Raw genomic sequence first — 14335 nt, 5'->3', positions numbered from 1 at the left:
CCCTTCACTGAGTGTGCATGTGAGGAAACTGGGACACACTCCCACCTGTGTGGGGAGGCTGGAGCCCTCGCCCCCAAGTGGTGATTGCAGGGCTCTGGGTCATGTGTCTCACAGTCCCACTCCAGGGGCAAGTATTGATGGCCTCCAGTCTGCAGATGCTCTGAGCTTGGGGGTAGATGGGGAGCATTGTCTCCAGCCAGGATTGCATCAGCTTCCAGCTTTCAGCACTCGTACTGTGGGGAAGCACAGTGCCCGTTCCTGGGAAGGCAAAGCAGCTGTGAGCCTAGGGGGAGAGTACATCACCCCCATGCCCTGGGCAGTGGGATCTCCTGATTGCATGCCCCCATTCTGCTCCCCAATTCATCTCCATCCCCTGCACACCCACCTTCAGTGCCCCCATCTCAACAGGGTGAACTGTAGAAAAAGGCCCAAACCCAGTCCCCAGCTCCAACCACCCTCCTGAGGGGCACTAGCAGACCTAGGGTGCGGGGGACAGGACCCAGGGCTGGAATAGCAGGGGGCTATGGGTCGGGACTGAAGGGCACTAGCAGAGCTAGGGGGGGTGCAGGGAACCTAGGGCTGGAATAGAAGGGGGCTGTGGCTCGGACTGAGGGGCACTGTCAGAGCTGTGCATGTGGGGAGCCCAGGGCTTGGTTAGCAGGGGGCTGCAGGTTGGGATTGAGGGGCACCAGCAGAGTGGGGTGGAAAGCCCAGAGCTGGAATAATAGCACTCCCCCGGAGCTCCAGACTCACCTGCACATTTTGGTGCTGCACTCCAGGCCATGCCGGCAGTAAGCTCCCAGTGGTTTGCTGCCCACCATCCTCCAGAAGGGTGTCATCCTGATTGCCCGGTGGTGTGCAGGTCCCTCATCAAGGCCTGACTTGAGAATGGCAGGTGGGGAGGAGACCTGGCTGGCTGTGGTGCTGAGCAATATCCTGCTCCCAGCAAGACCTGATATTCCCTAGAGTGACATGAGATGGCTGGTCAGCCCCACAGAGGGAGTTGCTAGGGCTCACTTCTGTCCCCCCCAACTCCTCTGGGGCTGGCATCGGGTCAGCACTATACTCGACAATGGGGCAGGCCAGTCACAGCATGGGCTTTGTGATCCAGAGGCCCTGGGACAAGGAGAGCTGGAATGGGAGAAGCACCAACATAAGAGGTAGCCACCTGGCATTCCAAGGCCCAGGCTGCGGTGGGGCAGGAGGAGCTCTGGGCTTGGGAGAAGTTCAGAAGGGCACAGCCCTATGCCTTCCCAGCTCAGTATACGGACCTCCTCCTCCTCAGTCATCACCTGACCTCTAATGCCCAGCCTGGCGAGCAGACCCCAATGGCCATTGTGGGAATCTAACATCAAGGCAGCTGGATCATGCCTTGGTTGTGGTGTAGAGAGACCCAGTGGATGGGATGTGAAGGGACTTCCCGGTCTGAAAGACCCTTGGTCAGCCCCAGCCACCTGGAGGCTAGTTAAGATGTTCAATCCATGATGATGGTGGGGCAATACAGGGCCCTCAGGGGGAAGCACTTGGCTCTAGCATCTCAGAAAGTCTCACATATTGGTGCCCAAAGACCTGCCCCCATGCCCATCACCCTATGTAACAGATAGGGAACTGAGGCACAGAAGGATCAAAGCCACTCATGTAGGGACACACATGGAAGCAGTGTCAGGGCCATGAATAGGACCCAGGAGTCCCCTCCTTCTCTGCTCTACTAGATGGCAATTCCTCTTGACTGGGTGAGGGCTCCTCCTGGAGCTGCAGAGAGGTATGTATTGTGTGCCTGTTAAGCCCACATATCAGTGTCACCCAGGCCCACAGCTAGGACATGCAGGTTGGCGGGGCTGGGCTCCAGCAGCATGGTAGAGGAAGAGATCCCGGGCAGCAATAAGAAGCAGGAGAGAGGGACCATGCAGGCCACTACCCTGCAGTGCAGCTCTGTCTCTGTGGCTGGGGTCACCATCCAGCAACCCCTGCTGTGTGAGTTCCACTGATGCTGGTAGGATGGGCCAGATCTCCCTGTGGCCTCACAGTCAGAAAGGGAGGGAGCAAGATGGTCCCAGCATGGGCAGCAGTGGGCTCCAACATTGTCCACTGGGCTGGGATTTCTGGCCATGGTCCCTATACAAGCAAAGGGTGAGAATCATAGAATCATAGCAATATAGGTCTAGAAGGGATCCCGAGAGGTCATCCAGTCCAGCCCCCAGCACTGGGGCAGGACCAGGTGAACCTAGACCATCCCTGGCAGTGTTTGTCCAGCCTGCTCTTAAACACCATGGGGTGTGACAGAGTGCTGGTTGTAGCACCCTAGTCACTTAGGCAACTGCCTAACAGAGATTACAGGCTTAATTGGGTCAATTAGCTTGTTATGGTGGGGATTGTTGACACCTGGGGGCAATAGTGAGGCTAATGATGTAATTAGCTCAATAAGGAGAAGATCTATAATGTGGAAAACAGCAAGTAAAGTGGGAGAGTGCAGAGAGGGAGCTGGGTGTGGAGAGAAAACTGGGTGAGAGGCTACTCCTGATACACCTGTACTGTTGTGATGCTTGGAATCTAAAGATTAAAGATACCCAAAGCAATGGCCAATGCATTTTTTGTGAGTAAGAGGCCACTCCAATGGGCCAGGCAGTGATGCACAAGCTGAGGTGCACTCTGTGGCATGAGGATCCCACAATCTCCCTTGGAAGCTGATTCCAGAGCTTAACTACCCTGAGAGTTAGAAAGTTCTTCCTAATATCTAACCGAAATCTCCTTTACTGCAGATTAAGCCCATTGCGGCTTGTCCTACAGACATGGAGAACAATTGACCCCTGTCCTCTTTAGACATGGAGACATGGAGAACAATTGACCCCTGTCCTCTTTAGAACAGCCCTGAACGTATCTGAAGACAGTGATCAGGTTTCCCCTCAGTCTTCTTTTCTCAAGACTAAACATGCCCAGGTTTTTAACTTTTCCTCATAAGTCAGGTGTTCTGAACCTTTTATCATTTTGGTTGCTGTCCCCTGGACTCTCTCCAGTTTCTCCTGGACAATTTGTACTGGCCACCGTACAGCTAAGGCTTCACCAGTGCTGAGTGGAAAATGACAATTACCTCCCATATCTTACCTATGACACTCCTGTTAATACACCCCAGAGTATTGGTCTTTTTCACAGCTGCATCACTTCATTGTCTCATATTCAATTTGTGATCCATTATAAGTGCCAGATCGTTTTCAGCAGTACTACTACCTAGCCACTTATTCCCCATGTTGTAGTTGTGCTTTTGATTTTTCCTACATGTAGTACTTTGCACTTGTCTTTATTGAATTTCATCCTGTTGAATTCAGATCAATTCTCCAATTTGTCAAGGTCATTTTGAATTCTAATGCTGTTCTCCAAATACTTGCAATCCCTCATCCCAGTTTGGTGTCAGCTACATGTTTTATAAGCATACTATCTACTCCATTACTGAATATATTGAATAGCACTGGACCCAGGACTGACTCACGTGGGATCTCACTAGATACACCCTCCCAGTGTGACTACTATCCATTGATAACTAGTCCCTGAGTAGTCTCTCAATCAGTTGTGCACCCACCTTACAGTAATTTCATCTAGACCAAATCTCCCTAGTTTGCTTATGAGAATATTGTGTGAGACTTATCAAAAGCCTTACTAATGTCAAGATATATCACATCTACTGATTCCCCCATCCATTACACCAGTAATCCTGTCAAAGAAGGAAATTAGGTTCATTTGACATGATTTGTTCTAGACAAATCCATGGTGGCTATTCCTTATAACCCTATTATCCTCCTGGTGCTTACAAACTGATTGTTTAATAATTTGTTCCAATATCTTTCACGTACTGATGTTAAACTGACTGGTCTATAATTCCCTGGTCCTCTTTATTCCCCTTTTTAAGGGCAGACACAGGTATATTTTGCCCTTCTCCAGTCTTTTGGGACCTCTCTCAAAGATAATTGCTAGTGGTTCCAAGATTGCTTCAACTAGTTCCTTATGTACCCCAGGATGAATTTCATCAGGCCTTGTTGACATTAATACATCTAACTTATTCAAAGACTCTTTAACCTATTTGGCTTTTATAATGGAGATATCCTATCTCCAGAAAGGACCTTGAAAGGTCATTAAGTCCAGCCCCCTGCCTTCAGTAGCAGGACCAAGTACTGATTTTTGCCCCAAATCGGGGCCCTTAAGGATTGAGCTCACAACCCTAGGTTTAGCAGGCCAATGCTCAAACCACTGAGCTATCCCTGCCCCCCAAGGAACTTGCGTCCCTTCCTGCTGGTTAATATTAACTATGTCGAGCATCTGTTCACCATTAAACTTTTTCGTAAAGATTGAAGCAATATAGGCATTAAACAGCTCAGCTTTCTTGATGTCATCAGTTCTTAAATTTCCTTCTCTGCCAATTAGAGGACCTACATTTTCCTTCATCTTTCTCCTGCCCCTAATGCTGCCTCTGGCCCAGCAGACCTTTTTATCTGGCCCTCGAGCTCCTGCTAGGGAGTAAGGTTGGGGGCTTGCTCTGCCAGTTCTTTGAGTTTGTTAAAGTCTGTTTTTTTGAAGTCCAAAGTCCTTATTCTGCTGCTCTCATGCTCAGGATTGCCAATTTTGGTTGCACATATTCCTGGAGGTTTCACCACATGACATAATCTCGAATTAAAGATTAATTCCTGGAGACTCCAGGACAATGCTGGAGGGTTGGTGACCCTACTCATGCTTCCTTTCCTTAGAATCATGAAATCTATCATTTCATGATCACTTTCACCCAAATTGCCTTCCACCTTGAGATTCACTACCAGTTGCTCCCTGTTGGGCAGGATCAAGTCTAAAACAGCTGTCTCCCTCGTTACTTCCTCCACTTTTTGAAACAAGAAGTCATTCCTAACACACTCCAAGAACGTACTGGAAATTTGTTGTCTTGACATCACTTTTCCTACAAATGTCTGCATAGTTAAAATCTCCCATTACTACCAGGGTTTGCATGCTGGATATTCTGTTATCTGTTCTAGAAATGCCTCATCCACTTTCTCTTTCTGATTTGGTAGTCTGTAGCAGACCCCTACCATGATGTAGTTCCTGTTTTTTACCCTATTTATCTTTACTCCAAAGCTCTTAACTGATCTGCCTCCACCTCCTTCTTGACCTCAGAACAAGTGTATATATTCTTGATGTACAATGCAAACCCTGCTCTCTTTTTACCCTGCCTATCCTTCCTCAACAAGTTGTACCCCTCTATACCAATATTCCTGTCATGAGATTATCCCCTCAAGTCTCTGTGGTGCCTATTAAGGAATAATTTACCTTACAAAATTAATACTTCCAATTCTTCCTGTTTATTCCCCACATGCCTTTCATTTGTGTACAGACATCTAAGATGTCAAGCAGATTCCCCCACTCTTTCCCCTCTTGTTGTTTTTACGACCTTGTTGTAATTTTCCATGTTCCCCCAAAATCTAACCCTCTCTTACGGTGGGTACTGACCTGTGAGCTTTTATCACCTGCCCCTTACAACCTCATTTAAAATCCTTCTCCCTAGGGTGGCAAGCTGGTGCACAAAGTTGCTCTTCCCCTTCTCAGTCAGGTAGACTCATCTCTTCTCAAGGATGAGGAGCTGTGTAACTGCTGGGACCCTTGGCCAGGAGGCCACTCACAGTGCTAGGCCAGGATTCACTTGCCACTTCAAAGTGCCTTGCATTGGGAGTGTGGGCATGGACGTGCCCTGTGTGGGGAGAACCCAGCACGTGGCACTGATCCATACACATGCAACCAGAGCCTCAAAGGGAATAAGGGGAGTTAGTCATCTAAATATCAGCATTGAGGATGTGGCCCCAGTGTGGAGTCGCTCAGCAGGAGGAAAGGCAGATAGGTCAGAGCGGGAATGGGGAAATAGTCTGGACAAACTGCACTATGAGCTTTCCTTAGTTAAGCCCTGTTGCAGGAAAAGCTCCCATTCCTATCCCATCTCCATGGCTTCTCAGTTTTTCTAAACTCTGAGCTCCATGCCCCATTTCAGGCTAGGATGAAGGGACTCATAGACTTAAGGTCAGAAGGGACCATTATGGTCATCTAGTCTGACCTCCTGCACAATGCAGGCCACAGAATCTCACCCACCCACTTCTGTAACAAACCCCTAACCTGTGTCTGAGTTACTGAAGTCCTCAAATCATGGTTAAAAGACAGTCAACATGGATTCACCAAGAGCAGGTCATGCCTGACCAACCTGATTACCTTCTATGATGAGATAACTGGCTCTGTGGATATGTAGAAAGCAATAGACATGATATATCTTGACTTTAGCAAAGCTTTTGATATGGTCTCCCATGGTATTCTTGCCAGCAAGTTAAAGAAGTATGGCTTGGATGAATGGACTATAAGGTGGATAGAAAGCTGGCTAGATTGTCGGGTTCAACGAGTAGTGATCAACGGCTTGATGTCTAGTTGGCAGCCGGCATGAAGCAGAGCGCCCCAGGGGTTGGTCCTGAGCAGTGCTGTAACAAGGACGAAGTGAATGAGGCACTTGCCTTGGGTACACAAAGTGGTGGGGCGATCGGTGGCGCTTCGGCAGCAGCTCTACCACCACCGCTTCTTCGGTGGCGGGTCCCTGAGTCCCTGTCGGATGGAAGGACCTGCCGCCCAATTGCTGCCGCCACTTCATTCATTCTTCGGCGGCAATTCGGCAGCAGGTCCTTCTCTCCAAGAGGGACTCAGGGACCTATCGCCAAATTGCCACCAAATTGCCTGGAGCCGGCCCTTGCCTCAGGCACAAAAATTCCTTGTTACGGCTCTGGTCCTGAAGCCGTTTTTGTACAACATCTTTATTAAAGATCTGGATGATGGGATAGATTGCACACTAAGCAAGTTTGCAAATGATACTAAGCTGGGAGGAGAGGTAGATATGCTGGAGGGTAGGGATAGGATCCAAGTTACCTAGACAAATTGGAGGATTGGGCCAAAAGAAATCTGATGAGGTTCAACAAGGACAAGTGCACAGTCCTGCACTTAGGATGGAAGAATCCCATTCACTGCTACAGGATGGAGACTAGGTGGCTAAGCAGCAGTTCTACAGAAAAGGACCTGGGGATTACAGTGGGTGAGAAGCTGGATATGAGTCAGCAGTGTTCCCTTGTTACCAAGAAGGCTAACAGCATTTTGGGCTGTATAAGTAGGGGCATTGCCAGCAGATTGAGGGAAGTGATTATTCCCCTCTATTCAGAACTGGTGAGGCTACATCTGGAGTATTGTGTCCAGTTTTGGGCCCCCCACTACAGAAAGGATGTGGACAAATTGGATAGAGTCCAGCAGAGGGCAACGAAAATCATTAGGGGGCTGGGGCACATGATTTACGAGGAGAGGCTGAGGGAACTGGGCTTGTTTAATCTGCAGAAGAGAAGAGTGAGGGGGGATTTGATAGCAGCCTTCACTACCTGAACAAGGGTTCCAAAGAGGATGGAGCTCAGCTGTTCTCAGTGGTGGCAGATGACAGAACAAGGAGCAATGGCTTCAAGTTGCAGTAGGGGAGGTCTAGGTTGGATATTAGGAAACACTGTTTCATTAGGAGGGTGGTGAAGGACTGGAACGGATTACCTAGGGAGGTGGTGGAATCTCCATCCTTAAAGGTGTTTAAGGCCTGTCTTGACAAAGCCCTAGCTGGGATAATTTAGTTGGCGTTGATCCTGCTTTGAGCAGGGAATTGGACTAGATGACCTCCTGAGGTCTTTTCCAACCCTAATCTATGATTCTATGATATCAGCGGAGATGGGTGAGAAGCTCAGGACTGGAATAGCAGGGGGCTGCAAGTTGGGATTGAGGGGCACTGGCAGAGATGTCATGGGGGAGTCCAAGGCTGGAACAGCAAGAGGCTATGGGTTGGGATTAACAGTCACCTGCAGAGCTCTGGTGGGAGGGAAGGAATCCAGGGCTGGGTTAGCAAGAGGCTGTGGGTCAGAATTGAGGGTCACCAGCAGAACTGTGTGTGGAAAGCCCATAAAGTACAGTCTCTCACAGGCACGGGTAGGATCCAATAGTGCCCTGTGGGAGCAGCAGTCTAGGAAAAGGAGCTGGGTTCATAGCATCAGATCCTCATGCAATATCTTTGCAGGTAGTCGAAACCCCTGGGTTCTGCTACAGTGACTTGGAACCCCACAAGAACCCCTGGCCCCAGGCTGCCAGGGCTTCCTGCTTCTATTGGCCAGTCCCAGGGAAAACAGAGGGAGCCTTAAGGGGCTATCTGAGTTCTGTGCTGCTGTTTGCTGAGGATCCCTGGGTAAAACTGCAGCCAGATTTGGGGAGTGTGTGCCTGGTTACCCGGGTCCCCTTGTGAGCCTGCCTGGATAGTCTGTGCTTAGAGCAGGTGCTGGGAGTTCTGGATTCAACCCCTGCCTCAGTCAAACTCCCTGTGTGACCCAGCAAGTCCCCTCCCCAATCTGTGCCTCAGTTTTCACTGTAACGTGGGGCTAACAGTATTGCTGCACTGGGACTCTCTGGGGATCAGTCCCATAGAAATGCCTGCAGTTAAATATCTGAGTGGGTCCCATCCTGCTCTCACTCAGCAGCACTGGTGTAAATACAAAGGAGTTCAGCATTTGTGGAGCTCCAGCTTCTCCATTCTGGCAATAGCTTCCTCAGTTCCAGTTCCTGCTGGGTGGTGCCCTCTCCCCTACGCTCTGCTGTTGAAGGGTGCTGGGACCACATGTTGAGAATCCCTGTCTTGGGGAGCCATCCCTCCTTGCACTGCGCTTCGCCCATGTGTTCTCCCCACCGTTACAGCAGAGGAATAGTCCCTTTAAGCAGTGCCCAGGCCTATAGCACCCTGTGCCCACCTCACCCACTGAGGCTCTGGCTTTCTGTGTGGGTCTAAGCCTCTGACTAAGCTCTGGGCTGGGGGCAGGTGGCAATGCTCTCCCTTGGCAATTACCCAGCGCACACATTGATATTAATACCTGGTGACCCCTTTCGAGGGCAGTCTGCTCCACTGCAGAGCCAGAGTGGCTCCAGATTCACACTGGTGTCCCCCAAGCAATACTCAGCCCTTGATCCCCCATGCTCTGTGCAAACAGGCTGAACTCACCTGCCAGGAGCTGAGCAGCAGCAGCAGGATGCAGATGAGCAGTGCCCTCCTGGTGCCTGCACCCCACAGCACAGAGGGGAGCCCGCTGGCCATGCTGCCTGTGTTCACGGCTGGGCACGTGTGGTTACGGCCCTGGTGCTACCCACCCAGCACACACCAGCCACTAGCCCCGGGCTCCTATGTGCTTCTTCCGTCCCCCTGGGTTTCCTGGCACCCGTCTCTCCTGTGATCAAATATTTGACAGGTGCCTGCAGTTTGGTAACTCCCTCGCCCCTGCCTTTTATCCAGCCTCCCTGCTATCCCTCCCCCCGTGGCTGAATCCACAAGGCTCCAGGCCAGATCCCCAGTCAGCACCTTGCAACCCAGAGAGATGAGGATCCACCATGGGGGGCACACAGCCCGAGTGCTCCTGGACTCCATACCACTGAGCACACCTGCTCCCTCAGCCCCTGTTCTCCCATCAGGCTAGGGAGTCTGGGGGGCAGTGCTTCGGTGACTGCAGCAGGATCAGGCTTTGAATGCTCTCCAGGCTATAACAGAACCAGTGAGGCCTAGCAGAGCAGGTACTGGCCCAGGCACCTAGAAAGCTGGATTATAGTCCCAGCTCTGCTGCTGCTCTGTGCCTCAGTTTCCCCTCACACCCATTGTCTATTTAGCCCATGAGCTCTTTGGGGCAGAGCTTGTCTCTCACTAGCTGTGTGTGCAGCTCCCAGTACAACAGCTGCTGGGCCAACTCGGGGTGACTAATTCCAATTTGTGTGACAGAGACAATAGACCCAGCTCTGACCTGGTGGAAGCTGATGTGATTCCCTAGTGCATTACTTGCGGCAAGGGGCAAAAGGGGTGCCCAGCTCCACATCCCTCTCCCCTTGCACAGAAGCTCAGGAAAGGCTGCTCGGTGGGGTAGAGTTAATAGATTGTAAGGCCATACAGGACCCTTGTGATCATCTGTCTAACCTGCAGAACACAGGCCAGAGACCTGACCCGGGTTTGGTTCACCACTTTAACTGACTTTGATAAGCCAGTTCCCAAGATGGAATTAATCAGTGCAATTAAGCTAACAACATGGGAGTTGATGCTGGGTGAAAGGTGGCTTAAAATCCCCAAACCTTCCTCAGTGTAGCATGTGGAATCCCTGGGCCGGGACAGCATGCTGGGCCCTGAGTGCTACAGGGGCAGCCGAGGACTGGGCTGGCATTTCCAGCAGCTCATCTGAGAGCCCAGCTGCCACCACCCATGCCAGTTCAGGAGGCCCAAGAGTATTGGCCATTGGGAGGCAACAAGTGTTTCTAAAGTGAGCTGCTAATTTAGCAGCACATGGGTGCTAATCCAGGAGCCCACCCACCCACCTGCTACCTGTGGGCCACAAACCAGACCCCAGGGTGCAGCTAAAAGGGGTAGAGTCCAGCCAGGGGCTGCAGAGAGCCATTTCAAGTTGGGGGCCATTGGTTCACCCCAACTCTCCTCTTCCCCTCTCAGGAGCTGCCACCTCTGGTCCAGCAGCTTGAACTCTGTGAGCCCCTAAGTCCATCCCCTCCAAATCTGCGAGTGGATGTGTGATCTGGTATAAAGGGTTGCAGCACCACCTAGGTTTTGCCTGGCCCAAAAGTGGTCCTGCCATGGCCTGGACCAGGGGTACATCCAGCTCTGCAGCTGAGTGTCCCAGCTGATCCTGAACATCTGCCACTGGGCTTCCCTCTCTGGGTCAGGGTCATGTGGTTTGGAGAAGCTCTGCTGCTGCCCCAGCCACGCAGCCCCAGTAGGCAGGTAGTGCTAGAACTGAACTCCTATGACCCCTGCACATGGTGGTGCCCACCCTCCCTGCTAAGCTGGGCACTCAGTGCTGCGTAGCAGCCTCCAGAGGAAAAGTTACTTTGTAGAGATGCAACATCACCACATGATGCTGAGTCATGACCTAGCATCCCAAGGCCCCCAGGAAATCCAGAACCCAGCCACTGTAACCCTGCCTGTCCTCCCCCAGGCAGGGATACAGGACTAAATGGCCTGTAGCAAACAGCAGGTTGAAGGCTATTTCATCCATCTACAAGACAGATGGTTGAGTGGCTGGGCACCATGTGATGCCCAATCTCCAGGTGCTCCATCCCAAGGGCCCATGATGCTATTCTCATTGCAGTGCAGGAGTCTGCTGTGCTGCCCCAGTGTGGGACTTCCTGGTAGCATGTTCCTTACCTCAGAGGGCAGAGCATGCCACCTGCAGCTCAGCTTTCTCCCCATGGCCATGTCCCTGCTCTTTCCCCATTCAACATACCCATTACAGACCTAGCACTGCACAGAGCTCCTTTCCTGGATGTGAAAGGACCCAACTGGCCTTTGCATTGATGCAGCCCAGGGCCAGACTCTGCCGTGTAGCATCACTTGCTTGGGATTTGCAGCTGTGTCACTAAGGGCTGAGTCTGGCCCTGGGACTGTGAACTCCCATTCCTGTCATTAGCTGAGGGCTGGCTGAACCTCAGAGAGGTGCCTAGGAGTTATATGATCGCCAAGGCCTTCCCACCCAACATCCGACACTGGGACAGCAATGACCTGGCCCCCCTGAAATGCTCTGTAGGTCGGGCTGAAGTCTGTCCTTGATGACAGCCAGGGAGCCCCCTCACCTTCCGATGGTGCTTCCTGGGCAATGCTGTGGGTTTCAGGGACAAAGCTGCCCAGCTGCCCCGAGGTCACAGTCCCCTACACTTGGAACGTATCCAGGTGATTATGTAATGAAGCTGATGGTGAACCAGGCTACGCTCTGGCTCCCTGGCTCTAGCTGTGCTGACTCTGCCGGGTTGACAGCTACAGGGAGCAGCACTGCCTCTGCCATGCATTGGGACAGAGCTGTGCAGGAGCTGTTTCTACAGTCGCTTTCCAGAGAAGCTGCCAACAACACAGAAGAGAGCGTATCCTGTAAGAAGGAATGGAGCATCTGGAGATCGGGCATAGCCTTTCTTTCCCATGCCTGTGGCTTGCATTTGAAAAGGCCAAGCCCAGAGCCCACTGGACCAACTCTCCAGCTCACACCAGAGCTGGGCTTGGAGCTGGGACTGGATAGACCCAGCATATTGCACCATCTCTGGTCAAAATGATTCAATATGCTTTGTTTAATAATTGACCAGGCCAGTTCCCAGCCTGTGCCCTCACCTGCTATCAGAACAGGTTTATTTACCACTGAGAGATCATTGGGGCTAAAAAAAACCCCTAATCTTCTTCCCCTGCTCTGACTCGAGGCCACGTGACTGGGATAGGGCAAGGGTTTGGGCTTTTGGCTGCTGGACTAACTCTCAAAGAGCCACAGGAAGCTGAGATCACATCACTGTGAGTCTGGATAGCCATAAATAGCCACGCAATGGGCATGTATGAGGCCTTGGATAGCATTCAGGTGCACAGCTGGAGCCTAGAGAGGGGTTTTGCAGGCCCACCAAAGCGTGTTGATGGGCATCGCTAAGGCATTCCCACTCTTTGCCCTTCCACACCACTAACAGCACAAACCTGCACAGATTGTCAAGGAAGACATCTGCCCACCTGGAGCCAGCACCAGATCAAACCCTCAAGCAGAGCTAAGGTCTCCTGGGAGTCCAAGCAATTTAGGGTAGGGCACCGCTTGAGCCCCTCCCCATCACCCAAACTGGGAATCAGAGGAAAGAAAGAGCCAGTTCCTGCCCTCACTCTGGCTGTGCTGGGCTACTGTGACTTAATGAGCTGATCTGTGATCTGCCCAGCCCAGGGGAATCGTCAGGCTCTGTGAACACAGGCGTGCAGCCAGTGAAAGTGCCATGGCCAGAATGCTGCTGCTCTTCAGTGATCTCCAGCTGACAGAATGGCTTCAGACGTAAGTCAGAACAGCCTGAGGCTGCTCTAGGTTGTGCCAGGGCTGGACTGTCCCCTGGTTGCCCCAGGATCTAGGCATAAATCCACCTTTGCCCCCTCCCTCCACTGATCAAAGACCTCAGCTGAGGACTGAGCCCACATCTAGTTTGGGGGTGGCCTGGTCCTTCCATGGCCCAGGTCCCCAGACTATGCCTCTGTTTCCATTTCTCTGGCCTGATGGATAACACACATGCCAAGTTATTGCCATAGACTTTTCCTACTCACCTCCCATATGTGACAGTCCACAAACCCATCTTCTCCCCAGCAGGATCTGTTCCCTCCCCTTTCCCCCATAGCACCCAGCCCCTTCCGTGCTGAGAAACACAGACTTCAGACAGGCCCTGTCATGCCTGTCTTGTCCCTTGTACTTCCTTCCCCATGAGCTACCAAACAGCCACCAGCCAGTAGCAACAATCAGTTGTTAGTAACCAGGTTAAGCAACTAAGGGTATGTCTACACTACAAAATTACGTCGATTTTATAGAAGTTGCTTTTTAGAAATCAATTTTATACAGTCGACTGTGTATGTCCCCACTAAGCGCATTGTCGGCGGAGTGCATCCTCACTACCGTAGCTAGCATCGACTCACGGAGTGATGCACTGTGGGAAGCTATCCCACAGTTGCCGCAGTCTCCGCTGCCCATTGGAATTCTGGGTTAAGCTCCCAGTGCCTAATGGGGCAAAAACATTGTCACGCGTGGTTTTGGGTACATGTCGTCAGTCTCCCCTCCCTCCCTCTGTGAAAGCAACTGTAGACAATCATTTTGTGCCTTTTTTCCTGGGTTACCCAGGCAGATGCCACAGCACAGCAAGCGTGGAGCCTGCTCAGCTCACTTCTGCTGTTGCGAGCATTGTAAACACCTCGAACATGATACTACAGTATGTGCAGACCCTGGCTAAGAGATGGCAGCACGAGAACAATTGTGAGGAGAACATGGACACAGACCTTCCTGAAAGCACAGAATGTGGCAATTGGGACATGATGGCGGCAGTGGGGCTGGTTGATATAGTGTTATGCCAATTCTGGGCCCGGCAAACAAGCACAGACTGGTGGGACCGCATAGTGTTGCAGGGTTGATTCTCAGTGGCTGCGAAACTTTTGCATGCGTAAGGCCGCTTTCCTGGAACTCTGTGAGTTGCTTTCCCCCGCCCTGAAGTGCAGGAATACTAAGATGAGAGCTGCCCTGACAGTTGAGAAGTGGGTGGCGATAGCCCTCTGGAAGCTTGCAACGCCAGACAGCTACCGGTCACTTGGGAATCAATTTGGAGTGGGCAAGTCTACTGTGGAGACTGCTGTGAGCAGGGCCAGCTCTAGGTTTTTTGCTGCCCCAAGCAAAAAAATTTTTGGCTGCCCCCCACCCCAGTCCTGGGCTCCCCCCCGGCACTCCCCTGCTGCCCC

General features: G+C 51.6%; 1 protein-coding gene across 1 annotated transcript; it reads right to left on the bottom strand.

Moving 5' to 3' along the window:
• Nucleotides 1–221: 221 nt before the first annotated feature.
• Nucleotides 222–9163, bottom strand: LEAP2 (liver enriched antimicrobial peptide 2). The gene is made up of 3 exons (XM_075069009.1): nt 9071–9163; nt 754–962; nt 222–258 (listed from the first exon to the last, which is right to left on the bottom strand). Exons 1-3 carry the CDS (start codon nt 9161–9163, stop codon nt 222–224), a joined length of 339 nt encoding a protein of 112 aa, XP_074925110.1.
• Nucleotides 9164–14335: the final 5172 nt, after the last annotated feature.

Source organism: Chelonoidis abingdonii, chromosome 8 (genome assembly GCF_003597395.2).
Source record: "Chelonoidis abingdonii isolate Lonesome George chromosome 8, CheloAbing_2.0, whole genome shotgun sequence".
NCBI classification, from domain to species: domain Eukaryota; kingdom Metazoa; phylum Chordata; order Testudines; family Testudinidae; genus Chelonoidis; species Chelonoidis abingdonii.
The sequence above is the reverse complement of the archived record's forward strand: the minus strand, read 5'-3'. Positions and strand labels throughout refer to the sequence as shown.